The sequence below is a fragment of the Chiroxiphia lanceolata genome, chromosome 2 (genome assembly GCF_009829145.1).
Source record: "Chiroxiphia lanceolata isolate bChiLan1 chromosome 2, bChiLan1.pri, whole genome shotgun sequence".
Classification (NCBI taxonomy): domain Eukaryota; kingdom Metazoa; phylum Chordata; class Aves; order Passeriformes; family Pipridae; genus Chiroxiphia; species Chiroxiphia lanceolata.
The window spans coordinates 34293035-34320543 of NC_045638.1; the positions used below are offsets into that span (position 1 = coordinate 34293035).

Genomic DNA, 27509 nt, shown 5'->3' on the forward strand with positions numbered 1-27509 from the left:
GATTTGATAAATGAGGCCAAAAGTTAGAAAATCTGTAGCAATTAAAAGGATATCCTTTCCATGCATCATGTAATTAGACTGTGAAGCTCATCTGTTACAGGAGGTTGTTGAGACTATGAATTAAACAAGATTAAAAAAGGAATTGGACGGATGATAGCAAGTACAGATTTTTCTAAATATCTGTATAAATTAATACCCACTTTAAAAATTGATTGTTAGGATTAATCCCCAAATCCAAAGCTTATGTCTGATTAGCAAGCAGAAGGAAACTTGACATGTTCTTGCACATTCTTCTGGCTCATGAGATACTGTCAGAGACATGATGTTAGGTAGGGTTGATTTAGTATCCAATTTCCTGGCTTTTCCTCTACATGCTTGTAAAAGGAGGCTAGGGAGATTCATGGCTACTTAAAAGAAAAGTACAATATTTCATTTGCTTGAGTCCTGGATAATCCATAAAAGCAGTTTTAGGGAGTAGGGATTTTAACATTAGGATTTATGGCATTGCTTGTCCACATTGTGTGAATGTTTGAGAACTACAAATTTAATGTTATACTTATTCCTGTCTATCACAGCTTTTTTTAATATTTTAAGTTTTTCAGTCCAGTTGGTATATATGCCTGGAACTGTAGTCTCATTTCCATTTTAAAATTATGTTGCTTTTTATTTACTTTCTTACCAAAACCCCCTCAACCAACTCAAAACCTAAGTAAACCTGTCTTAAGTTTCCACACTTCTCTATAATAAAGTGCCTTATTTCTGAAACTTCATGTCCAGATTTTAATGTATTAATAAGAAAAAACTTTACCTTTCCAGGATGGCCCCACCAAATTCAGTTTTTGGAGCTTCATCCCCTGTAAATGGTCAGTCTTTTGCACAAAGTGTAAAACATCCATACAAAGATTAAACTATGCTCAGATACCATATTGCTATATTACACTTGTAATAGGTCATATTAGAATTTAACTTTTGTTTTATTATTTACGAGGTGATTTTAGGTGTAAACCTGCTACTTTGTAAGTGTGTTACTATTTTGCTGAGGACCTGTACTTCAGAGTTTAAACAGCAGAGTAAGCTTTAATGCTTGCAAGTGCTTACGGGAATAAAGAATTTAATAGATCCTTTCGAAGGAGAATAAAAAAAGATGGTTTGACCCTCACCATGACAAAAGAATCTTGCATAATTCACACTGTACTGTTTCTGGAGCAGTCGGCCTTCTTAGTCCCTAAGCAGTGGGCATGAGGAACTGAAACGCCTGTTGCTGACTCGCTGGGGGTGCAGGGAAAGCCTTAGGACTGAAGCAATTAGATGCAATCCAACAGTCGCGCTTTGATTGTAACAACAGAGCATTTAACGCATCATTTACTTAAGCCTTGAAGGTGTGGTTCCCAGTCGTGGCCTAGATATCTGTGGCAAGTGGCTTATCCTTGCTGGGAGTTTGTAAGCAGTTGGTCAAAGTACCCGAAAGCTCAAGAAGAAATACCAGTTTTCATTTCTAAAAGATGGCACAATCCATTTATTTTTCCTTACACATGCATTTGGGGAAGACAAGGTGAATGAGCAGTGGCATCAGTCAGCTTCAGTAATAGCTTGCAGAGGGGTATTGGAAAAGGTATTTGGCTCCTATTTTTCCTTCTCTTAATGTGGTTTCAGTTTTGCAGTAGTCATGAACAAAAGGTGCCTGACAGTCTGTGCAGATCTGATATTTGAATTTTTCAAGATAGGGTTTGTAGGAGGCTGTTGTACCATCAAGACCCATTCTCTGTTTTCAATGCTAGTATTTTACTGTAATTCTCTACAGCTTTACTTGTATTCTCCCTGAGATCTTTAGTGGATAAGGGTACTTCACGCTATAAATAGTGTTCTTTGTTTCATAGGCTTGATTTATTCTCAGAGTAAGCACAGCAGGGTCCTGTGAGGAAGATTATATGTTGGATTTTCATAGAGTGCTTCCAGAAGGAGTTTGAGTTCAAGTCACAGACTGCTTTTGGTGAAGCATTTATAGATTCCAAGAAGTTAATTTTCCTTGGACATACTCTTCTAGCATAATTTCCAAATAGGACTCAGAAATCTGAAAAACAAAAACATATGGGCCATATCTTCATTCCACAGCTCCATGATATCATTGTTGCTTGGTGTGTTAGTGCTGAGGGGGGAGCAGAGCATCCATATTTCTGGAAAAATTTTGTAGAATTTAGCTTTCAGAGGCTTTAGAGACAGCAGTGTGTCTCTACAGAGGTGACTAGGAAGATAATTCCTCAGCAAATCCAGGCAGACTTTTACTGCTTAGCAAAAAGCCAATCTTGACTAAATAGCAAGGTCGTCTCTTCTAGATTTAAGCCCCAGTTCTAAAGAATGAAATAAGTAATAGAAGTTCTCGTTTAAATGGTTAAGATTAGATGATGATGACAATGATGACATAAGCAAACACATTTCTGATTGATGTCATTCACTGAGTGCTGCACTGTTGTCAGCTGAAACTAAAAATTCCTGGCAGGAAAATGAAATGGCAAGTTTAGACCAATTAGTCTTGCATGGTAGGCAAGGCTAAAACTCTGACTTTTCATGCTTTCAATTGCTAAAAATATTTTTTAAAAATCCCACTGCCACAAGAGTAACTACTGTGGAATGCTCTCAGTGGTGGGGAGTTTCCCACTTCTGTGTGTATGCAGCTGGCTCTGCTAGCTGTGGTTGGTTGTAGCTCAGCTCTGCAAGGCCCTTCTCTGTCCTGGTAAAGATACTAAGCACTAGCTGACTCTGCTCTTGAGGAGTGATGTGTCTGAATGGGAATACCTTATTAGCCTAGACTTGGCATGCTCATTTTTCGGGTATTTTCAATATGTATGATATTACAGGTATTAAAGCTGAAGGTTTGTGCTTTGCTTATGGTAAGAGATAGACCTGCTTTTGGGTGACTGGAAGATGACCGCTGCATTTCATGGCCTCACTGGAAGTGAAGGTGGTCCTTGCCAAGAGGGGAGTATGTGCTGTGGAGTGAACTAGCTGTTGTTCTCTGGGCGTAGTAGAGGAGCTGCATTGTTTTTCAAATAAACGTCCAAAAAGAAACAACCATGAGGAAAACCTGGCTATCTGAATCCTAAAGGTGTGTCTGCTCTTTGTGTAGATGGCTTAGTTCATAGCCTTGAGGCTGACTGCTGAAGTAGAATTTACTTGATTTGTCAGACAAATCTTTTGGGTTCCCTGGGTGTTTTGGTTTACTTCCACAATGAAGGAAATACAGAGTGAGTATTCTCATACATTGTCCTCTGAGAGTATTTTACTGTTGGAAGACCCTGCTTGGCCACATGTGAAGAAATGATGAATGATGGGAGCTAGAGATTGTAATGATTCAAGTGTCTGCAAGAAATCTTCAATTGGACTTATCACAAGTATGAACAGGCAATTTTTAGGAAGCCTAAGTTGAGTTTTGGGGTTCCTTAAGGTTTCAGCACGTTTTTATTGGTTAAATTTTTGACCTTAAGTGGTACCTGTATTATAAATTTTATAAATCTGAAGCGGAGAACTTAATATTGCAGTGTAGTGATGGTGTGGTCAGTACTGTACAACAGTCAAAAGAAACGCAAAAGAAGTCCATGCTCCAGGGGGTTTGTGCTCTAAAAATAGAGATGATACAGTTCACATACATAATGGATGATCAGAAGACTTGCTGCTAAGCAGTGTAGTTAGAATACTGATGCCTTTAATAGCACTTTTCATGTAGTGTTAAAAAAATAGTGGGTTTGATATGAAGTACTCCACTTCTATATTCTGTCAGTGGCTTAAAAGGTAGTTTGTAAAGCACTTAGCTCAGATAAGTTCTGAGGAATATCTTTTCTGATAATTAAACCAGTCATTGCATTTCTCATTTATCAGACTTTTTTTTTTCCTACTGGTGTTCTTTGGAATTGTGCCATGTTAGTGTTTCTCATAATCATGGCTCTGTACCCGTAACATAGAAAACTAAGAGGCCTTTTAAGTGGAATAAATAATTTTATATTTTATTTTTGGTGTGTAGACATACTACCTGAAAAAAAAAAACCAGCTTCTTGTAGCCTTAATGCTTTTGCTCTTGTTATTCAGATTGTAATACAAGTCTGCTAGGTACCTGAGGAGTTTTACACAGAAGGCAGCAGTGAACAGTCTGTTATGAACCAAGGCTGATAACACATTAGTAGCAAATATGAGAGCCTTGAGTCTGTGGTTTTTGAGTTCCCTTGGTCAGCTTGCTCTCCTGGCAGCCTATGTGAGATGCAGCTGTAGGACATAATGAAGTAACACTGAGTTCCAGGTCACCAGCAGCCTATTTCAATACCTGTTTTTAGTACAGAGCCTTTTTAAATAATGTTTACTTGATGATTTCAAAGAACAGCTGAGAATTTTTGCAGTAGGCATAACCGGTCTGGTGCTGTCAAATTGAAAAGGGTACACGAAGATATTTGGCTCTGAGATTATTTTATTACTCTTCTGGCTATAAAACTGAATTAGTAAGAAGAGAGTTCAACCTGTCACAGCTTATTGCAGGGATATTTTCCATTTCATTTTATTGCCCTTGGAGGATATGATTTCTCATTACGATAATTCAGTTAATTAGTTGTGATGTCTCCCTAACACCAAGCCACAGTCACTGTTTTGCTTTTATCAATATTAAGCTGTTGCAGTGTAGCAGTGGAGAAAAAAAAATCAAAAGCCCACAAAGGACGCATATGCCCTTTAGTTAAATTGTATGCACCTGTAGTAGACAGACACTGACATTAAGTAAGTCTTGAGATGACTGATAATCATGTTTGTGTGCTTGTAAAAACTTAATCCTCATGAGCCAAGAGTCGAATGTTATGGCTGGAGATTTGTCACTGGTGGGTTTGCTTTGTTTGAGGGTGGTGTCTGGTTGTACAGGTTTGCTAAAGGATGCCGGGGCTGGATTGTGTCGCTCTGCCTGCATTGAGACTGCTTAGGCACAGAGCAACACAGGTCTCGTGTTTCAGCAAAGGCAGCTGTTCATCTTTGATCTTTGAGATCCTGACCACTAAAACTTCAAGTGGTTTTAATAAATGAGCAAGTGTCTATGCATGAGTTTTGCCATGGCAACTGTTCGTAGCCTGTGATGAATATGACAGTTTAAAGTAGCTAAACTGAATGAAACAAAAGGATACGCTACCTTGTAACTAAGTTGGGCTAAAGCCTACAGTCTGGCAAGTAGAATAAGTTAATTGAAAGTGATAGGGTGAAGAGTCTTGAATCAGATGTAGGCATCCTTTTCCCTCTTCCTGGTCTCTGTAACAGCCTTCTTCCTTCTGGTTAGCTGTCGGGCAGGAGCATGGTTTTGAATTAGTGTAAACTTCTTGTCATACTGCACCTAATATGCTAAGAGTTAATAATATAGGTAGTTTCCAATTGACCTGTTTGTGCTGGTACTCTCTAAAAAAATTATCAGGTATGTGCATTGTTTCAGTGTAGATTAAAAAAACCCCACATACTGCTTTCTTTAGCACAATGCTCTTTCTCAAATCATTCTTTTCGCTCCGTGTTTCCTACAGGTGTTCCGCAAGGATCTCATTAGTGCCATGAAACTACCAGATTCTCACCATGTCAACCCTGATGAGTACTATGTCTTTGCGGACACGTGGAAACAAGAATGGGAGAAAGGGGTTCAAGTTCCAGCCAGTCCCGAAACTATTCCACAGCCTTCTCTCAGGTAATGGTGGTCAGACACAGATCATGTGCACAAAATGTCAACTCAGAGAAGATGGTCTCTCGAAAACAGATTGTCCAAATGCAGTCAGCTTTTCTCTGTTGTTATATTTAAATCGTCAGTGCAAGCAGCCTTCAGACATGTTCTTAAGCCACACAAGTGCCAATTTGGAAAACATGTCTGTGGCACTTCAGCCACAGATCTCATTCTGTCTGTACACTGTTATGGTATCTACATCATGAATTTAAAAAGATCTTTTTTCCAGATTAAAATCTGTTTTTTCATTTGAGTATGGTAAGTTGAATAAATTACAAATAAACTCATATCTTGTACACGTTACTTAAAAGGTTTCCCTATAAAGCTTGATAATATAGAGCACTAGGCATGCAGTAGTTACTGCTACCTGCTAAAGTTACTCATTTGTTCATATAGTTTAATTTTGGCTATTGTTGCCAAAACTTTAACCCTTTCTACCTTCTCTCACCACAAATGGCCACTTAACATTGTAGAAGTTCAGTGATCTCAGTTTCAGGAGATAGATAGTTTTTTGTTCTCTCACACTGTACCTAGACTAGGAAAACATAGCAATGTAATCCTGCAACCCTTCTGTGCATGCTTCAACATAGAAATGTTATTGGTGGCGTGGTCTTCAGGACAAAGATGAATGAATTGTCCAGTGAAAGCACTGATGCCAGCATAATTTAATTTTCACTGAGGCCATTGTCAGTACCAAGTTATTAAAAATAAATATATTGCATCTCATACCAGCAGTATTATATTAGAGGAAAAAATTGCTATAGATTTGGCTGGACTAGAGAAAAGAAAAGCTCACAAGGGAATGAGAGGAAAAAATGAGCAGGGTGAAGCAGGAGGAAGAATGGTAGAAGAACATTGTTTGTGTTAACATTGAGAACCCACATTGTCCAGTAAGAATTATGTGGGATACAGTTTGACTGCTTCCTTCTCCTCTTTAATGCCTTATTTTCCACATTTTTTCCTTGTCCTATAGAGGGTTAGCTTCAGATAGCGTGCAGAGCTGCTCTTGCATGGCACCACTCCATTCTGTATCTCTCTGGATTCCTTTTATATATAGGGCCTTTTGCATTGAATTCAAAGAAAGATTGACCTTATCTAGTTTATTTTTTCCATTCCAAAATCAAACTAGTCAAACACTGAAAATAATTATCTCTGAAAATAATTGAGAGATTGAGAATACAAATCTTTTTTTGCCTTGTTTCTTGGATGATTTTTCCCCTTTACATTTTTGCTTGGCATCATAATGTTTCTTGCATAACAAAAACAATGGATTGTAATGTGGATAAAGTGTCATTTACAGAATAAGTGTAGACAGTGTATCTCAAATGGAGAACAAGGATTTTTCCCACACACACAGATACTACAGTACAATAAATTAGCTTTCATGATAAAGCTGGTATTTTCAAGAAATCAGTTGGTGATATTTCCTTCTATTATTTAGGAGGAATATAGAACAATGATTGTAGTGATTTTGTGCGTAATACTTTCTGTGGGTTTCAGAAACACTTGTTTCATTGCAATAATAGCATTTGTTAAATTGAAAATCATATGCATGGCTTACATTTTAAAAATGATTCTGTGTATGTAGCAAACCTTGGAACATTTTGTGTGAAAAAATGACATTTACAAAATCTTGTCTCCCTAGCCTGGCTACACTTACTGGATAGTTTAAAATCTGTGAAACACCAGGTTTCTTTGCACTTATAGCAAATATTTCATGTCTTTCGAGGGTGAATCTTAAAAAGCTGTAACTATTTCTTGTTTTATTTTCACTCTAGGGTTGTAGCAGAAAAAGTAAAAGAAGTACTGTATACACGACCGAGGAAATACATCCACTGTTCCAGCCAAGAGCCCACAGAACCAGGTTACATCAACATTTTGGAACTGGCAGAATCTGTGTGTCGCTATGACTTGGATGATATGGACATCTTTTGGCTTCAGGAGCTAAATGAAGAGCTGACAGAAATGGGTAATTTCACAACACGTTCTAATTTTAAAAGCAGCAGTTAATTTCTGCTGTTTGAATTGTAGTCTGCTTGTGAGGTCTTTTAACCATTGCTGAATGAGAATTGAATACCAATGCTAAGAAAAACAGGAGATAAAAATGTAATTAAAGTAATTACTTGCTTGATCTGTTAATGTTTTATATTTTACCTGTTGGGCCTAAAAACTTTTTCACATCCAAAATCATGTGCAACTTCTGCAGACTGAAGCAGGAGGGGAAAAGCCACACCAGGTGAAATTAAGACTTCAAAAGTTTAAGGTTTTTTAAGGAAAGCAGATGTTTTCATATCTTAAGTTTGAACATATTATTGCTACAAACTCAGAGTTCTGAGGAGCTTGCATGCTGGGTTCTCAACAGGGTAATTGAGTTTCACTCATGTTAGCCCATTTAGAATCAGCTAAGTAAACATTCCTTTTCCTTGCAAGTTGTTGGTATAGAGAGGGCTATGAGCAGGAGTGAGCTATGTAAAATAACCTTGGAATTATCACTAGAATAACTATGGTGGAATAACCTGTATGTCTAGTATTCTTTCATGGGTGATTGCAGATCCTTTAGGAAGGACAGGTGGACAAAAGAGAGAAATATTTTGCATCTCCTGGATTTGCTGTTACCAAAAAAAAGGAAGAACCTGTAGGGATGTGATAGTCAACGGCAGCATTATCTGTAATAGCTACAAAATAGTGGTGACTGAGATCCTGAGGGGAGTGAGGAGAGGAAGTAGTTTTTCTGGTCCTGGACTTCAGGAGAGCAGGTTTCTACTTATTCAGGTAACTGATAGGTGGGATCTGAGAGGCAGCTCTGAAGTGCCAAAGGATGTGGATGTAAGAGGTAGAAGCCAGGACAAACTTCCCAGGCATACAGGAATGCTGTTAGCAAAAGCTGTTAGCTTTTCAGTGGAGCAGATCTCCATCTGTGGAGATTTTCAAGATCTGACTAGATATGTCTCTTGAGCAACAACCTTTGCTGGATTTCCTATTGACTCTGCTTGGAGCCAGGGACTGGGCTGAAGCCCTCTAAAGGACCCTTCCCACCTGAATGATTCTGTAAATCTTTTAATTCTGGAAGTGAGAAAATACAGGGGCATGAGAGAGAACAGTTTAAGAGCAGAAGGCACTTTTTAACAGCAGTCATTTATCTTTTCCATCTCCATGTTTATCATTTGTAAAGAGGATTCAGAGTTAGTAGCCTTAGTTAAAATATTAGCCTCTGCTATTAATGGCTCATGAATATCCCAACATTCAAAGGTCTAAGTGAATAGTGAGCTGTAAGCACCATCATTATTTTTGACAAATATTTTGATAAGATGCAGGTGGGAGATTTCTTATAGCTATGAGCACTGTAGGGTTTCTTAGCCTACGTCCTGAAGCTGCAAGCCGAGGACCAGTTTCATAGCAAATCCTTGGTCCTTCTTATGCTAAGTTTGATTAGTGGGGAGTGTATTTAGCATGTCTAGTGTTCAAGTGAACAGATAGTATGGATTGCAACAGTATATTTATCTACTATTCTATTTTTAAAAACCCAACAAAAAAATAAAAGCACTTTTCATAACTGTCATGCTTTAATCACTCAAGTAGTGTACTAGATAGCACTGGGTGGTGCAACTTCTATATCTTTATAAGATATGAAGTATTCTCGGTAAGTTTTATTTTTTAGGGAGTTAGCCTTCAGAAGTACATACTGTGTGATTTTTGGATGTCATCACTGTTTCTTAAAGTGCAGGAAGGGTTGTATGGGAGCCTCCAGCAGTTACAGCAACTGCTGTCTGTCGTTTATGTTGTAGTGTTTTCTTCAAGGTTCGATCTTGTGGTTTATGTACAGTTTAAACTTTTACTCCAGTAGTGGTTCTGCTGATATTTATAAAACAATGCTACAATTAGTCTGTGAGTGAAAAAGCTTTTCTATTTTTCTTTTATTTTTAGATGCTGTGTCTACTGCAGTAGTTGCTAGAAGTTGTCTTTTTCTCTTCCTGTTTCTCTGACTCAATCAGAAGCACCTGACTGTCCTCTAATTCCCCTTCCTTTTCTGTGTTGTAGGATGTGGGCCCCTAGATGAAAACACAATGGAAAAGACAATTGAAGTGCTGGAACGGCACTGTCATGAGAATATGAATCATGCCATTGAGACTGAAGAGGGGTTGGGTATCGAATATGATGAAGACGTCATCTGTGATGTGTGCCGGTCCCCCGACAGTGAAGATGGGAATGACATGGTGTTTTGTGACAAGTGTAATATTTGTGTCCATCAGGTTAGTGCCTTAGACCACTCCCATGGTCTAAGTTTACCTAGGCAAGTGTGGAATTTGAACTGGTATTCAATGTTAGTTGGAGAACTCTGTAGTTTTCTACGTATGAAGGATCATACGTAAGGTGAATTTTTTGACCCCAACAATTACAGTAGATTAAGTGGCCTAGCTTAGTTAATAGGTGGACAGCTGCAGTCTAACAGGAATGCAAAGTGTGTTTTGGGGGCTTGCAAGTACTTCCTCTGTGACCATAAGCAATTTTTCCCGTTATGACTAAACCTGCTTTTGAAGATAAACAGGGCAGGAAATACTGGCTTGCCTATTTGTGAGAAATCTAAAGATCACTTGTTTCAGGACTGTCCAAATTTAGCCATCTTAAACCACATGTGACACTTTAAAGAGGGATCTCTTTTAGAAAGCATCAACACCTGCAGTAACCATGCTCTTGGTCTGAATGTTGCTCACATTTATAGTGTTTCAGAAGTAGCTAAAACTTTACACTGACTGAGCTCAGTGTAGTCCGTCAGAGGTATCAGAAAAGGGATATGAATCCTGTGGTTTCTGTGCATCCTGTTCTGGAGGGGGGTTTTGCTGTGAATTGAAAAGAGACCCAGAAGGTTTTTTTAAAAATGTATTTTTCTACTGACTGCAAGCAGTACACGGAAAACATATCTGGCTGAGAAAGGACCTGTCGTCTCCTTACTCTCAGTGGGCTGGCTGCCAGCCCAGCTGCTTTCCTGATCTGATTCACCGCGTGAAGCAGCCACGTGAGCCTGAGTTGCCAGCAAGGTGGCCAGTGGCAGGAGTACAATCGGCATCTGGGCTGCCCGCTTCAGTCTTTGCTTGTGCCTGTTTAGAAGTAATGATGGATTTGCAGTCAGAGGCTCATGGTTGCCTGCTGACAGCTGAGCTTGAGCTGATGGTCTGCTGCCTCCTTGCCCCTCATTCTTCCCCACGCTGAATCTGCCTGAAACCAACTGGGGAACTTGTCTGGGCTAGAGCTAATCCTAACAATAACAAAAACTCATCTGATTTTTAATCTGGATCAGCTTTGGTTGAACAAATAGCCTCAGGTCTGTTTGTCATCACACAGTTAGGAGGTGGAGGGCAGGAGGAGTGTGAGAAAATTCCTCCTTTGTGGTACCCTCTTGTGCTGGCTCAAACACGTTGTGAAATTACTGGTTTGGTAGTCTGGGCATCCTCCTCTTATTAGTTGGTTTAAATTAGAAAATAGTTTCAGTCCATTTCCAATCCCCTAAATGTGATCTTAGGTGTAATGCCACTTCTGCTATAGTAATAGAAAGAATTCTGGTGGGAATGTGCCACAGAAGAGGAAAAAAACACTTGTAAAATTTAGATTACAGCTCCCCCTGTTGGGCTTTTACAACAGTTGTCACAAAAAAAACATTTAGGTTAGCCAGTCTTGCCGAATTTAATTCAGGAAAGTCCCCCTTTCCATAAGCCTGACATAAATGTGCAGTGTTTTATGATATTGCTTCATATTAAATACTTAAATACTGAGGTCTTAGAAAGATGAGAAGGTAAGTGTGGGAATTTTATACTAGATTTAATCTGAAAAAATTGTTACAACTAACGATCCTTTTCTATTGAGTCTTCCAGTGTTACTATTCCCAGAGATGGTGAGGTTTCCTCTGAAATCCACCCTTTTGATAAAACTTTTATTTGGAGTGCTTGAGTGGAATTAGGCCTTGGTGGCAGCCAGTTGTTTCAGATACACTCAGCTTAATAGGTGTGTGTGTGTAGACACAGTAGGATCCATTGTGATTCCATTAACAACCATGAAGAATTTGAATTGGAAAGAATTTTTTAAATTCTCAATCCTAGCAAAACTTAAGAAATTTCTCATTTTCTACATGGTTAAGAGCAATACTTGTGATATAGGCATAAGACCTGGCACCTCATAATTTCAGTACATGCTGTAATTTTTGTTGCAATATTATATAAATATTTGAAGTAACAAACAATGCACAGAACCGTAGCCACAAAAGTAATTTAATGTTGCAGGAAACTTCCTTCAGTCAAACAGCTTATATCCCTTCACATAGAATTATGTTGGAGTGTAAAGTTTTTAGCAGTAGGAAATTGTGATTTTAAAAAGTACTGAATGCAGAAGCTAACTTATAAAAATGTCAATGTTGTTTGCTTTGAAAATTTAAAAATCACTAAAAGAAAAACCTAAGGTTCTTAACACCAGGGCTGTTGAGCAGTCACAATGGATATGTTTTACACTGAAAACAAGTAATACCAGCACACATTCTAAAAAGAAACCAGGGTAAAAAGGTTGCTTTTGAGGCTGTTTATCTCTTTGATCACTTGACTCATTTTAAGGTGAAGAAATCACAGAGGGATTAAGTGAAGGCCAAATTGTGCCTTTACTTTTTGAAAGCTTTACTCTGTATGAATATTAATGCCTGTGTGTGAAATAATTTCCACATAATGATTTCAATATCTGTTCTTCAAGGCGTGCTATGGAATCTTAAAAGTACCCGAAGGGAGCTGGCTGTGTCGCACCTGTGTCCTGGGAATACATCCTCAGTGCCTCCTGTGTCCCAAAAGAGGAGGTGCCATGAAAGCTACCAGGACAGGGACCAAGTGGGCACATGTGAGCTGTGCTCTTTGGATTCCAGAGGTAAAAACCTAATTTCTGTCTCTGTCCTCCTCCTTCTCATTCCCTTCTCTGCCTTTTTATGTTCTTGCGACTTTAGGTATCTGTCTGGCATAATACTGGGCTTTACTCTGATGGGTCTGCACAGTCTGTGAGGACCGGGAGGGAGTCCAGCTTATGTTCCATTAATGAGTCACTTTGTCACCTCCATTTACTCAGCAGTCACTTCTTAGTGACATTACGGTACCTGAGTGACCTGTGAGAAGGGGTTACTGATGTAAGCTGCATCTTACAAATGCAGTTTTATTGTCTCTTATTTTTGATAAATTTGTGTGCTCAGATACATGTATAATTTGCACAAATACCTCTACTTTTTTCTTTGTGTTGTTTTAGGGTTTTTTTATTATTATTTATTTAAAGAACGCCCCTTTGCATTATTTCTTTAGGATGTATGCTAAGATTTGTAGCTAAGGTTTCTTTGAACTAAAATTTTTCTGAACAGTGGGGGAGATGTGACCTTTTATCTCTGTTGTATTTTATAAGTAAAGGCTTTTTTGATATATCTGTGTATACATATATGGAGAGTTTCATAATGAAGTTTTACACTTCATTTTGAATCAAGTTTAGCATCACAGTATAATTCTGTAAAATGGAATGTTCACTTGGGTATATAGAGTTTGCGTTTAATTTTGCACTTGGAATATTTATGCTTTCTTTCTGGTAAGATTCACAAATCCATTTTGGTGAGTGATTTAATGTGAGGCAGTAGCCAGATATGTCAGTGCTGTGACATCAAGGATACCATATTTTCTGAACCTTCTGTTCCTAATTGCAGCCAAGCCTCATGCGTGCAAAACTTTGAGGAAGATGTTGGGATTCTGGGTATTTTTTTGACTTAGCAACTAGATACAGTCTGTAATTCCTAGCTGTCTTGGGTATATATCTGCTTTCTAAGGAGGTTATCTTCGAAGTTGCACTCTTCCTTTCAGGCCTCCTTGTAGTTCCTGGCATCTCTTCTACCTTCAAGGAGAAAGGAGTTGAAAAAGAAAAGCCATAGATTTATTTTCAAATTAAAAAAAAAAAAATCTCTTCTCCTCCTGTACTTAGGACGTGACTTGGCTGGAAGCTTTCCTGACTCTGAGCAGACTGGTTTTCCTAAGAGGTCCTTTCAGTGTGTGATTGTCTTGCTGTTCTCACTAGTGGAAGAGGAACAGTGAGGTTTGGGAAGCAGGTGACAGCAGGGCAGGAAGCAAACACTGGCTTCCTGCCTGTCCACCTCCCTCTGATGAGGGAGAGAAGCCACTGGGAGAGTTACCCAGGTGGGAGAACTGAAATCCGGCTGCTTCCATAGCCCATTCAGTGAATCCCAAGCCTTGGGCACCTCCTCCCCTTTGCACCAATGCCAAGTGTGTTGGGTGTAGTGAGGAGATGGTACCTGCCAGTAGGGATGGGAAATGCCTTTTGGATTCATTCTCTCTCTCAGGCTTGTGCATTGTCACTTGTAAAACAATTCAGTCACCGGTAAACCTTTGTGAATCTTTGCTAAAACAGCACAGTTCCTGTCTGGAGAGTCAGTGTGGCTTTACATGCTGCAGGGGGGAATAAAGACCTAGAGATTAAAGACCTATGTATGGATGCTTTAGGGGAGAATGTGTATTCTCATATTTTTCCTCTTCTCAAAATAGTAGCATGCTGGAACTCCCCAAAAAGAAACAGATTAATTATAAAGTCACTGTCATTTCCTCTTGTGGCCCTAACAGAGTAGAACAAGGCATTATGTAGAGAGGAAGGGGCTATAAACATTTCTATCTTCTAGCAAAAGGTTCAAAGAGGCTTCGTGAGTCACCAAGTGTAGGCTAGCATTGTTGCAGTCAATTGCAGGAGGTATTTTCCTTCATTAACTTATGCAGCACTGTTTTAAAATGCTTTTTTCCTTTGTGCCTTCCTTGTGATTTAATGGCGTTTAAAGGCTTTCTTGACCCTCTCCTTATTGATTGGGGTGTTTGAAGGTTTTTACTTTCCAAAGCGTGCTCATTGTTGGTTTAAAACCATTTATTCTTCTGCCTTTACTGTCCTTTAGTCTAAATGTGTGGTCTATTTCATGTTTTCTTAAAAGGCATTCTTCTAAATAAGAAAAGGAAACACTGATACCAGAAAACCTCTACTGAGTGTTTTGAAATTCCAAGTCCTTCTCTGCCTTAGATAACCCATTACAGTTACATCCTCTGTCAGTCAGTGTGATGTTAGCTGAAGCAGCAAATGATAACCCTCCCAGCTGTAGAGGAAAGATAAAATTTACTGTCCTGTTGTGAGTGGCCATGCTCGTGGCACTGGGCTGCCCTTCCCAGCCACTGACATAGATCTTTGTGCAGTGGTGCACCTGTTGGTGGCAGGTTAGCAAGGAAGCAGAGGACAGCAGGGGGATGATCATGTGCATGACAGTTGGAGATAGTAGGCTTCACAACCCATTGTTTTCACTTTTGCACACTCTTAAAACTTCTTCGGAGTATAGCAGTCAAGATGTAAGTCAAGGTGAAGAAATAGAGAAAACAGCTACATCTTACAGCAGATGGATCATTTCTGCCTTGGGGTGGCAGTTTTTGGGGAATGAAGAAGTTGGTCTGTCTGCTCTCTGGATCCCTTGTGAGTAGCAAAGTTCAAACAGACTTTGCCTTGACTTTTCTCTTTGAATATCAGAAACGTGCAGATGGCATGAGGCCAGTATAAATAAATTGCACCTGACTCTGTAAGTGCCTCTTTGTGCTTTTACAAAGTGGGGTAATACCAACAGCCAGCATTACAAGCTGAATGGGCAGTATTTCCACTATAAATGTTTCTTGACCTCATGAGTCTCCTCTGGGGAAGGAGCAGGGAGAGCATTAAAGAGGGCAGAGAGGGACAGGGAGGAAGTCTGTGTCAATGTCCAAGTCCTGCTGGGAAGCACAGTGGAAGCTGGTATTACTCAGTCTCCAGAAGAAATCACTGAAGATTCTGGTTTCTTTTTGAAAAGAATGTAGACAACCTGACAAATTGATAAAATCCCTTAATTCCCAAAGGAAATCTTGCCTCTTAGCATAGTGGTAACAGTCAATCTTTGTACAATATTGTTTCAGAAACACCTGTGTGACTTGTAACCAGCTCTGTTTTGAGCACGGTGAAGTTAGGTTCATGAAAGGCTCTTTCCTTTGGGAAACAAAAAAGCTACATTTGATGATGTTTAAAAGTGCTGGACATGATTTGTTGAACTATAGGCATTCCAGGGATAGCCTTGTCACTTTTCCACCAATTTACAGAAAGGCCACAATAGGTTCAATTGCTTCTCATCTTTACCTGATGAGGGCATCACATATTGCCTTCTGTTCTCCTTCTTGTCTGGTAAAACCTGAACCCTCTCTAAAGCGTCTCACTGTCTTCCTAATGAAGACTTTCAGAAGTGCCATGCAGCAGGTTGACTTATATTCCAGAAGATGTGGGCTTGCAGTTGGGAGATGAGAGGGTGAAGTACTGTAACAAACATATATTTTGAGTCAATTTATTCATTAATTCGTGAACTGCTGGTCAACTGGTTTTTTTAAATGTGGAAATGATGAACCAAGTAATCTCTTGAAAAGCTGTTTTTTCCAGCTACTTAAATGATCTTTAAAGCAATGCATGATAAGGAGAGTAGCAAAAATACTCTGAGAGTAGCAACTACGACTTAGCACTGCTATCTTTGGGTAAGTCTACCTCACTGAGGAGGTCTGCTGAAGCAAAGCCTTTCCTCCTCAGGGATTAAGCAGGTTTTAAAATGAATCTGTGTGTCAAGTCATTGATGGTGTACCCCCAAAGGGGAGCTGGGAAGTTCCACTTTGTCTACTAGCTCTTGTAAAGTCACCGATTTAATTATCACGTGTTAAACTAATTCATATAACCTGGATTTCCCTGCGTGACTCTTATTGTGAAGGTACTCTATGAAAATTACTGTAGCATAATGCTCTTTAAGTTTTCTAAAAAAACCAAAATAACTGTTCAAATCTCAGCCTTAACTGTTTGGTTTTTTTTTAACTAACGAGCTTTATTCTGTCTCATAATGCCACAGAGCATGACCTAGGAACCTCCTTTCTTTGAATTCTTAGGTCTGATCCCTTTGAGAAGAAGCCCCTCTCCCACCACAGGAAATACAGGTCTGCCCCTGTTCAGGTGAATTGTTTCTAGGAATTGTGGAGAACTTCCTAGCTAGTATCAGCATTTTCGTTTGGCTTCAGACAGGCAGCCTTGCAAAGCACACAACTGCTTCTTCAAAAAGTGCTGTGTAACTGTCAAAATGCTTGCTTCTGGAGACTGGTGTTCTTGGGACACAGTTATCCCACTGAAATCTTCTGCTGTGTGCCATTCTCATACTGGCCCAGTTCTGCATGTTGATCATTCAGAGCTGGCCAAGTTTTTGTTTCTTTGCCTTGGATAAATCCTGTTTGTCAGGAGTGGCTCAGGGATGTCCAGAGATATAATTTATGTCTGTTTTGGTGTACTAAACATGGAGGACAGTCCTTGTTTCCCTGTACAGACAACAGGCAGTTGAGAAACTTCCATCACAATGGATATATGGAAGTTAGTATAACAATGAACAGGAAAAGGTATTCTGTGCGCATCTGAATTTTTTTCTTTCTTTTAGTAATAACATCCATTATCTGGTCTACCAGGGACAAACAGATCATCCAGACTAAGTATGTGAAAACTAGCACAAGAGAATATATCGTGCTTTGCAGTAAGAGAAGTTTGTTGTATTCTTTCTCAAATTATACTTGATGCAATCTGTAGTTAGGAGAGTGTATTAGGATCATGTCTTGCAGCGGGAGTGCTTGGTGGAGAGGCAGAGCTGGGAATGGAGGCTTTCCCTGGCTGCTGACTGATAAATCCGTTCTGCCTCAAATCGTGAGCTGGCAGAAGTAGATACTGTAGCAGATCTGGGGATTTTATAGCATTCCTATGTTGTTCTGAGTAGCTTGTATTTTGGTACTTTTTAAGTTAGGTCTGTGAAATGGCACAGAAAACAAACAAAAAACAAAAATACCCCCAAACCCCCCAAGGGAATGGAAATAAACTTAAGTACTTGCCACTTACTGCAGTCTCTCAATGGGTTGTTGTGGTTTAGGAATGGTATTCCCCAATTTAGTGTTCCCACTGAAGCACTCCAAACCATGTGCTGCTTGCTCAATCCCCCTTCCTCCTGCTGTGAGCTGGAGCAGAAAATTGGAGACACAAAGGTAAAGATCACTGGTTGAGATATAAACAGTTTACTGGAAACAGCAGTGGAATATGAAGAACAAACAGTAACAGCTATGCTCTCAGTGACAGAAGGAACTGACAGTACCCAACTGCCATGCTTACCCTAACTGAAAGAGAGCCCTTCCCCCCATCCCCAGAAAATGATGTGAGGTGGTTAGAAACTGGACATCATCCATCCCTCATTCTGTAGAATCTATGTCATGCCCAAATCCTACACCTTATAACTATATATATATATATATGTATATATATTCCAGCATGTCTGGCGCAGCAGCGCTCTGTGGTGGTGCGACTTCATTCAGGCCATGATAGAGCACTGTCAGTCTCCACTCTCCAGTGGACTTATGCTGGCTATATAGGACTATTAAAGGGTGAGTGAGTCTTGCTGACCACTCCCTGACTCTCCAGTTCATGAATCATCTCATGGGTGGGGGTCATGGAGTCCCGGTTAGTGCGGTATTGCACTGTTGTGGTAGCGCTTGGTACTTTGTTGTTCTTCGACCCTCAGCAGTCCTACAATGGAAGGGTCATCTGAGAGACCAGGCAAGGTACTCAGCTGTCTAATTTCTTCTGTCTCCGCAGCAGCTATCCCAAAAGCCCAATGGTGCCCTTAGATTACCATAGAGGTAATCTATGCCAAGGATACGTAGGGCCTCTGGCCAGTCACAATGGGGCTTTTTTGCCAATCATTCCCAGTCAAGCTCACTTCAGCTTCCAGTACAGTCAACTGTTGTGATCCCCCATCACCCCAGAAATAGAGATGATTCTGCTCCTACGTATCTTGCTTGCTTGTTTTTTTTGCCTTGGTAATTGTTTTCCATGCTGATTTTTTTTGTTTACAGGTTAGTATTGCTTGCCCAGAAAGGATGGAGCCAATCACCAAGGTGTCTCACATTCCACCAAGTCGATGGGCTCTAGTGTGTAGTTTATGCAAACTGAAAACTGGTGCTTGCATTCAGGTACGTACTTGTCCTGTAGTGACTCTGCAGGGTAAGTCTGTGTCAGAAGGGCGATTTTGGTATTGCATTTTGTTCTTCCAGTGTTCAGAGGTGCTTTACAATGCAGATGACCACTGAGTAGATATCTACTTCTTCATAGCTCTTTTCTATCAAATTAGTTGACTAGTACAGAGATTTAGGAATTAGCCTGGATTGCCTTCCTTTCAATAAGGCTGAGATGTCTAAGAACCACTACTATGTGCATCAGAGATGGACAGAAAACTCCTGTTGAACACTTTGCAAACAAGAAAATACTAAATCAGGTGAAGCCAACTTCAAAGGTATCAACAGATATTTTTAAGACTGTGTAGAAAATAGGGTTTTGTAGGGATGGACTTTCATGTAATTAAGATAATTATGTCCTTTTTTTCTGGTTTGTTGTTTTACTGTTAGTAACTGAGGTCTTTCGTTTTATTTTGTCTTCAGTGTTCCGTGAAAAGCTGCATCACTGCCTTTCATGTCACCTGTGCCTTTGAGCATAGCTTAGAAATGAAGACTATCCTGGATGATGGGGATGAGGTCAAGTTCAAGTCGTATTGTCTAAAGCACAGTAAGAACAAACAGAATTCGCTGCCTGATGTTGAGGAGCACCCCAAGAGCGTGTCAGAGCAGAAGCAAACAGAGAGCGAGAAAACGAGTTTACGAGCCCAAAAACTCAGAGAGCTGGAAGAAGAATTTTACTCATTAGTTAAAGTGGAGGATGTTGCAGCAGAGCTGGGCCTTCCTAAACTTGCTGTAGACTTCATCTACAATTACTGGAAATTAAAGCGAAAAAGTAACTTTAACAAACCATTGTTTCCTCCCAAGGAGGACGAAGAAAATGGCTTGGTGCAGCCAAAAGAAGATAGCATTCATACTCGCATGAGGATGTTCATGCATTTGAGGCAGGACCTAGAGAGGGTAAGAATTTAACTGGTAAAGTTTTGAAAAACTATTTGCAGGTGAGCAAGGTCTTTGTGGATGAAAGTGGGAGTGGGGAAAGCAAAGGGAGATGATTTTAAAAATAACTTTAAAAGATTTAAAAAAAAGTAAGGCCTTCGACTTCAGTCTTCTGATATGCTGCACTGCCTGCCGCAGACTTTCAGAAGCTGTCCTCTCTCAGTCCAGTGAGAGATTCAGTGCTTCCTGACTTGCTTAGAGGTTATTCCTTTATGTATTTTAAGATGCATGTTTCTGTGCACAATGTACATATTTGGTAATTGACTCTCTGATTTCAACTTGAATTGAGTAAATGTTTAAAAAAAATGAGGTTTTTCAGCATTCACCTGCATGGTTTGGAGTCAAGTAGGTGATATCCTAGGTGGTTAAATTCCATGGGTACTTTTTGGCTCCACACATGCAGAAGCAGAATTCTGGGCCTGTACTCATACCACTTCCCATGACATCTGATTCAGGAGTCTTAGTCACATCTCTTCCTCTGGTGTCAAGTTGTCCCAGGTAGCAGGCAGACTGAGTAGTTACATCCAGACCTAGATGTTCTCACTGCATGTAGCTGCCTTAGGTCCTACAGCGAATTAGCAGTCTTAACATAATCCTCTGTGTCTGCCACTGATCGTGGTTTTACTGAGAAGGTGGTAAAGGAAATTATTTTTCAGCAGTAGCTAGCTGGGCTCTTACCAGATTGCCAGCTAGACAGTGGTTTGGAAAAAAGGAATCCATCAACGAAAATCAGAGCGGGGATTATTAGGAAGGTGTACAGAGTGCATTTTTCTGGCAGCTGATGGAGGAAGAAGCCAGACTTGTTACCACTTGGAGGCTGCCAATTAGGTTGACCTGTTGGGCAATGGTCAGCTGCAGTTTTCAAGTGCTTAGAGATAGGTAGGAAATGTAAAAAATAAAATAGATGTGCTAAATTTGATGAAAAGAGGGGTAGCAAAAGCAGGAGAGAGGTAATAGTGTTGTAAGAAAAAGGGGAAACAGTATTGTGGAGAGAACAACATGAAAATACAGGGAGATGAATGTTGGAGCAAAGATTTGTACTTGTCAGTGTAACTGTTGTCTTGAATCTAGTCATAATCAATCTCAGATCTTTTCCAGGACTACTTTGGATATGGAACCTTATTTTAAAAAAGAATTAAAACCCGTGCTTCAGATAGAGGGTTGGTATTTTGGGGTGGGTTGGTTTTTATTTTTCAAGAGACCATTTCAGGCTTTTGTTTGATAAATGTTTACTTTGCATCAAATTTTGTTGAAATTGGTGTACTTATGGAGGTGATTCACATTTTGAAATGCCTATCTCAAAGTTTTTGAACTTCCCGTGCTATAAGATTTTCTACTCTGTTTTATTTTGGGATAAATATAAATTTGGGAATCTTGGAATTTTGTTTTGGGGTGGAGAGGTACCAGTTTTGAACAGGTGGAACTGAATGCTGGGGAAGGTACGTTTGGCAGATACCTTTCAACCAACCCCTACACTGTTTCTCTGTTTTGAAAGGACTTTTAGGTGTTTATCAAGAATTTTCAGTGCCTCTTCCTATTCTGATTACATTAGTGAAAATGTTGCTATTAAATCAAGTCGAAAAAGTAGAATTACGTGGAACTGAATCACAGAATGGCTTGGGTTGGAAGGGACCTTGAAGACCATCTAGTTCCAACCCCCTGCCTTGGGCAGGGATGCCTTCCACTAGACCAGGTTGCTCAAAGCCACATCCAGTCTTGTCCACTTCCAGAGATGAGGCTCCCACAACTTCTCTGGGCAAGCTGTTCCAGTGCCTCACCATGTTCACTGTAAAAAATGTCTTCCTTATGCCCAATCTAAACCTACTTTCCTTCAGTTTCAAAGCATTGCCCCTTTCTCTGTCACTACAGGCTCTGGTTTTTCTTTCTTATAATCCCTTTTCATATATTGAAAAGCTTCAGTGAGGTCTCCCCAGAGCCTTCTCTTCTCCAGGCTTAACAACCCCAACTCTCTCAGTCTTCAGAAGAGAGAAGTTCCAGCCCTCTAACCATTTTTGTGGCCTTCCTCTGGACCTGCTCCAACAGGTCCATGTCTGTGTTGTGCTGGAAATGCCAGAGCTGGATGCAGCGCTACGGGTGGAGTGTCACCAGAGCAGAGCAGAGGGGCAGAATCACCTCCCTTGACCTTCTCCCATGCTGCTTTTGCTGTAGTTCTGAGCTGCGAGTGCACATTGATGGGTCCTGTCCAATTTTTTACTGACCATTGTCCCCCGGTCTTTCTCCGCAGGGCTGCTCTGTATCCATTCATCCCCCAGCCCACACTGATCCTGGGTATTGCCCTGACCCAGAAACAGGACCTTGTGTTTGGCCTTGTTGAACCTTATGAGTCAATTCAATGGAGTCCAAAAAGAAACTGTTAAATGGGTCAGCCAAAATGAAAATATATTCTGTTGTCTTGTGAAATGTATTCAAGGCATACACTGAATTGACAATTTAAAAAAAAAAAAAAAAAGATATTTTTTCAAAATTGATAGTTACGTATGTTCAGTAATATCCACAAGAACTTTGCCAAGGGATTTTGCACATGCTGTTGTTTTGATTCTGTTTATGATACACTTTTTAAACTGTCAGGGTTTATTTTCTTATTGCCTATTAAGTCTCCTGTTATTCCTCTGTAGGTAAGAAATCTCTGCTACATGGTAAGCAGGAGAGAGAAACTGAAGTTGTCCCACAGTAAAGTACATGAACAGGTCTTCAATTTGCAAGTCCAACTCATTAATCAGGAAATCGCTGCAGGTAATCATATAAATGTAAAATATTTACAAATTCTGCATGTATTTAAACTAAAACAGTGTGTTCTCTGTGTGTTCCTGCTTAGTGTTTTTAACACATAAAACTGCCTTGAAAAACTTTCTTCAAGTACGCAATCAATGGAAGTAACAACACACAGAGAACTCTTTAATCTCTTAAAATATTTACTTGAATATTTCTTTATTTTATGGTTGTTCCCAGTATATGCCTATTGCTTATTAATCACTGTGGTATCCAGATAGCAGAAAGGAACTGGTGGTGATCTCTTAGGTTTTTGCTTCCTTGGGCTGCTGGTCTATGGCTCTGGTTCCCCACAGCAAGCTCTGCACTGGTACTTGGTTCTCCAGCTGAGAAAGCTTTTTTTTCTTGCTGTGAGAAGTTGTTTCCTTCAGGCAAGAGAGAAGAGTGACTGATAGGAATCACTGCTGTTCTCGTGGTGCCTCACGAGCAGCGCAAAGAGGCTTACCATCTGCAGTTGCTCTCCTTCCTTCAAAAAGAGTTTAAGTACTCTTGTTATTAATAGTGACTAGTAACTGTTTAGGAATGCTGAGGTGCCAAACCCCATTCTGCCCTTCACTTCTGTAGCAACTTTTTGAAATAAGGAGCACATTTCAAAAGAGGAGAGTATGCATTACAGTGTAATTACTGTGGAGTTTTTAGTAGGGAGGGCAGCTATTGTTCTATGCCAAGTTAAGATCTCTCTGGTCTGTCAAAAAACATATTGTATTTTTAATGACTAGTTCAGGATGAAGTCTTTGTGCTTTTTTTCTTTATCTCTGAAACATGGATAAGTTTCATTAATACTGATAAGATAGGTTTTTTGACCTGTTTTAAATAAGACTAGTATGCTGTGGAAGCAGCAGTACTCTGAAGCACTTTGATTTTGTGTTAATCTATTTTAGTAGAAATATCTACTAAATTTATTTTATGTCTTTACAAACACAAGTGATTTTTTAATGATCATTAGAAAAGCTTGATAACTAGCTTGCAATGGGTGCCATATGTATATAATATCATAACGACTAATATATTGGGGTGAAAAGACTTTTCAAGCATAGAGAATTTTATAATACAAAGCAGAGAGTTGAACTAAATCCAAATTGAAACTCAGTTTGAAGCATCGTTTTTTGTTCATCCAAAACCGAATATGAACCTTTTTTACAGCTTTGTTGGAACTACTTCAGTCATATCTCAAAACTAGTTCAATTCACTGGCTGAAAGCCCTGTAAAAAGGGCACGTCGTTGTTTTTAATGGAAATGCTTAAATGCTTACCTAAATTCCAAAGTGGTGGTTAATTTGGTACAGTTTTCGTTATTCCAGCTTCTCTTTTATGTCCTAAAATCATTTCCCACTAATTGTTTGCAAATGCTTCTTACTGTTGCATGACCTTATAATGGACTATAAAACTTGTTATGGATAAAAAACCAAATCACCCATTTTAAAAATGCCTTTTTTTTTTCCCCTGCTCCCTCATCTCTTTCTCCTGCAGGCCATACCCTGACAAGTGCACTAGAGAACACACTGTTCTATCCACCTCCCAGGATCACCCTAAAGTTAAAAATGCCCAAATCAGCATTAGGAGATTGCAAAAATAACTCGCTGAAGCCTGGCAACAGACCGCTTTCTCCTGAAAACAACAGTACTGTTTACAGCAAACGGAGTGTGCCGATGTCAAAGGAATCATTTGAAATTAAAGCAAAATCTTACACCAGGTATCAGCACGACAGCAGAAGTAATGGGTTGCTGGCAGGGATCGGCAAGCCTCGGAGTGAGGCAAAGGATTCTGGCCCCACGCAGATGATGGAGTTTCACCGGGGTCAGCCGTCCGGGAAGCCTTTAGCGCTCCAGGCTGCTTTGCATGGACAGTCTTCCATTGGGAATGGGCGGGTGCAGCAGGAGAACTCAAGGCTGATGGCCAAGTCCAATGGTCTGATGGGCAGGGCTGGAGACGTGAACCAGAGAGACAGCTCCAGCCAGACACCCTACGAACAAGAGTCCATGCTCACAGCTCACTTGGCCAGCCAGAGCGGTTTCAGAAAATCCACCATAGAACATTTTAGCCGGTCCTTTAAAGAGGCTACCAATAGTCTAGTGAGGACCACGGAAGATCTCCGGTGCTGTGAAAAGCCAACAAGAAGACTTGCAACAAAAGATCGCTTGTGGAGCAAGCAGACACTTGAAGGTGCTCCATACCAGGACAACGATGGGTACTGTCCTGACTTAGAGCTGAGTGACTCTGAAGCAGAAAGTGATGAAAACAAAGAGCAAGTGAGGTTAAGACGAAGTAGCTCAGAGAGAGAAAGCCCAAGTAAGGACTTTGGAAGAGATTGTCACAATAGAAACAAAAAGAATATGATTTCTCACAGTTCGGTACAAAGGTGATTAGAAGCCCCCACGGGGTAATTCAGCCTTTATGTAGTCTCGTGTACCAGTGCAAAGCTCGTTATCAAAAGGTTCCAGAAAATATTCTAGGACCTATGTTAGGAAGAGCTGCAGTAGGGGATGGGGGGAGGGGAGAGAAATCAGAATAGTTTTGTTCAACTGTGAATTGGTTTGCAGTCTTCGCAAGGTTAGCTCATTTGTCCACAAAATCATGTGGAAATCGTGTGTTTTTCTAGAGGGTAATATCTGGGAGAGCACGAAGTGGTTAATCTTTGCATAAATTCAGGAAACCGCTTCCCCCTTGCCAGCTTATGTGCGAGGCAACGTGTTCGTGTGAAGTCAGTCTTGTGATGGTGGACAGATTTTAAAGAAGTCCTTGCATTGCTCTAATTTGTTGCAAGAGACTGCAAACGGAGACACTGAAACTGCATTCTTACAGCACCTGCAGCATGGCTTTGATCCAGCAATGCACTTGTGGATGTGTTGGGAAGTTAAGCATGTGAAAAGTCCTGCTGGTTTCCCCGGGAACCATTGTGCTCAGATCTCCGAGCATATGCTGGTGTGCTCTGCTGGATCAGGCCCTAAGTGACTACTAAGTGACGGTCCCCTTCTGCAGGAGCTTTGAACTGCAGTGGCATTTGCAGGCTCCTTGCAGAGGGTGGAAGCAGGCGTCGCTGGCGCTGCCAAACTTGCTGACCTCTAGACGTGCCCCCGTTCCCTGCTTTTGCTGAAGGTTTTGTTTCTCTTCACAATAACTTGCTTATTTTGTAAATATAAAACTTCTAGAACTTCAGTTTTTTTAATCTCTGTACATAGTTGCTTGTTGTGGGATGCACTTGTAAATATTTTACCCAGCTAACAAGTACAGATGGCTAATTTTGTGGATAGTGTTTACAAAAGTAGATGTACTACTTCAAAGAAAAATGCTATTTGACACTTACATTTAGGCAATCACCGGTGATGCCAGGTTCCTCTTGAAACTGAGATTTCATATCCAGAGGTGTTTTTACCTGGTATTTTTAAAGTTGGCTGAATTTGAAATAATTTTGGCTGAATTTTTTTGCAGGTGCAAATTTTCAACCCTAGTTGCCTGAACACAGGCATAGGAGCCTTCTGGCATCTAGGTCTGTAAAATTTTAGCCAATCATCATTTGGAGTATGGGTTTTTTAATTGCTGAAAATCTACTATTTTATTAAGCTGCTTTTCAACCTCTGGATCAGTTGCTGTTTCCCAGTCTAACACATTTTTGGTGTGTCCTTTAAAATCGGCAATTGTTAAATAGTGACTGAAGTTCAGCCAGTATTGAGGAAGCGAGAAGGGAAGGGAATCCCTTTCTGTTTGTTTCAATGACAGGGGACTTTTCTTTAAATGCAAACTGACTTCTTGTTTTCCAGATGATGTTGTGTTGATCAAGGAAGTAACTGCACTGTTTTTCTCTGAAATGCTGTACATTTCATAAATACGCAACATCCTCTGTCCCCACATCACTGGCTGAAATGGCCCATTGGTTGTATAGGGCATGTCATACAGCTCCTTTCTGTTGAGGGTTCAATTTTGTCTGGAAACAAAAGGTGTTCCCCACCCAGCGTGAAGATGACTATGCAGAATCCAAACAGCAACTTGTTTTTCTTCATGGTTTTAATTTATTGCTTTTAGCTTGGGAAATGGCAACAACATTTTCAGATTTGTTTTAAACTTTGAAATCTCCCTAGTTGCAATAGGACTAGCAGGTCAGGGGCTGGAGGACTCTTCAGTAGTGAAATAATAAAAAAAAAAAAGTATATTTGGCAAACCTGCTCTGTTTGCTTCATGCATCTTAATTTTTTTTTTACTTTTTGATTTTATGTATATTTGTGTAATTGATCTTTCTAGAGCTGTATCTTCAAAATTATTTCGTTTGGTGTAAATATGCAGTAGCATTTTAGGTTTCCACATATTTTATTTTAATGGGAAATGCTTTGTGTTCTAAGCCATGGGTCATTCAGAAAAAGTAAACAAATATCTATTCATTTGTATTCTGGTTCTGATTCTCTTAGTTCTCCTTCAATATTTATTAGTAATCCTCTCTCACTGGTCTTGAAATTTTACAAAGCTTTTACTGGGAACACTTATCTGGGAGGTCAGCAAAGTGTTCATATTAGTTTGTGTCTGGAAGCATATGACAGAAGAGAGGGAAAATGGTGCTTTAGCAAAACTCAGCGTTTCTGCTCTTCTAAGGTTATCAATTCAGTTGTTTCCAGTCTGGGCAATGGTTTTGCTAATTTTTACATGATCTTAATAGACATATGAAGGAGCCCTTGGTTATGTAGTTCTCAAGTATTGTCCCCAAAGTGCATTTGCTAGTTTTTATTGTGCGTTCGGTGGCTAACTGTTTGAAGTATTACCTCTTAACTTTATTTGTCAATTTTTTTTGTGTTTTTGCATTTTGTTTTATATATATAAATATATATATATTCAATTTTCCAAGATGGACTCGGTCTTTTTCAGATGTCCCCTTTTTACAAGTACTTTTTCATTAAATTATGAAACTGCTAACAATATTTTCATTTGTTGTGA

The 27509-nt window shown here is 39.8% G+C and overlaps 1 protein-coding gene across 6 annotated transcripts in view; it reads left to right on the plus strand.

Annotated features, from left to right (window-relative positions):
- Positions 1-27509, plus strand: part of LOC116783262 (regucalcin) — an 84624-nt gene that overhangs the window by 37822 nt on the left and 19293 nt on the right. For 5 of the 6 annotated variants that reach the window (XM_032680651.1, XM_032680653.1, XM_032680652.1 and 2 more), the window contains exons 5-12: positions 5535-5692; positions 7504-7694; positions 9764-9975; positions 12455-12622; positions 18706-18822; positions 19288-19761; positions 22437-22554; positions 24060-24878. In XM_032680651.1, the coding sequence (XP_032536542.1) occupies positions 5535-5692; positions 7504-7694; positions 9764-9975; positions 12455-12622; positions 18706-18822; positions 19288-19761; positions 22437-22554; positions 24060-24878 (2257 nt within the window). Of the gene's footprint in view, positions 1-5534; positions 5693-7503; positions 7695-9763; positions 9976-12454; positions 12623-18705; positions 18823-19287; positions 19762-22436; positions 22555-24059; positions 27489-27509 lie in introns of those variants that run through there. The other variant, XM_032680655.1, reaches the window with a different exon arrangement.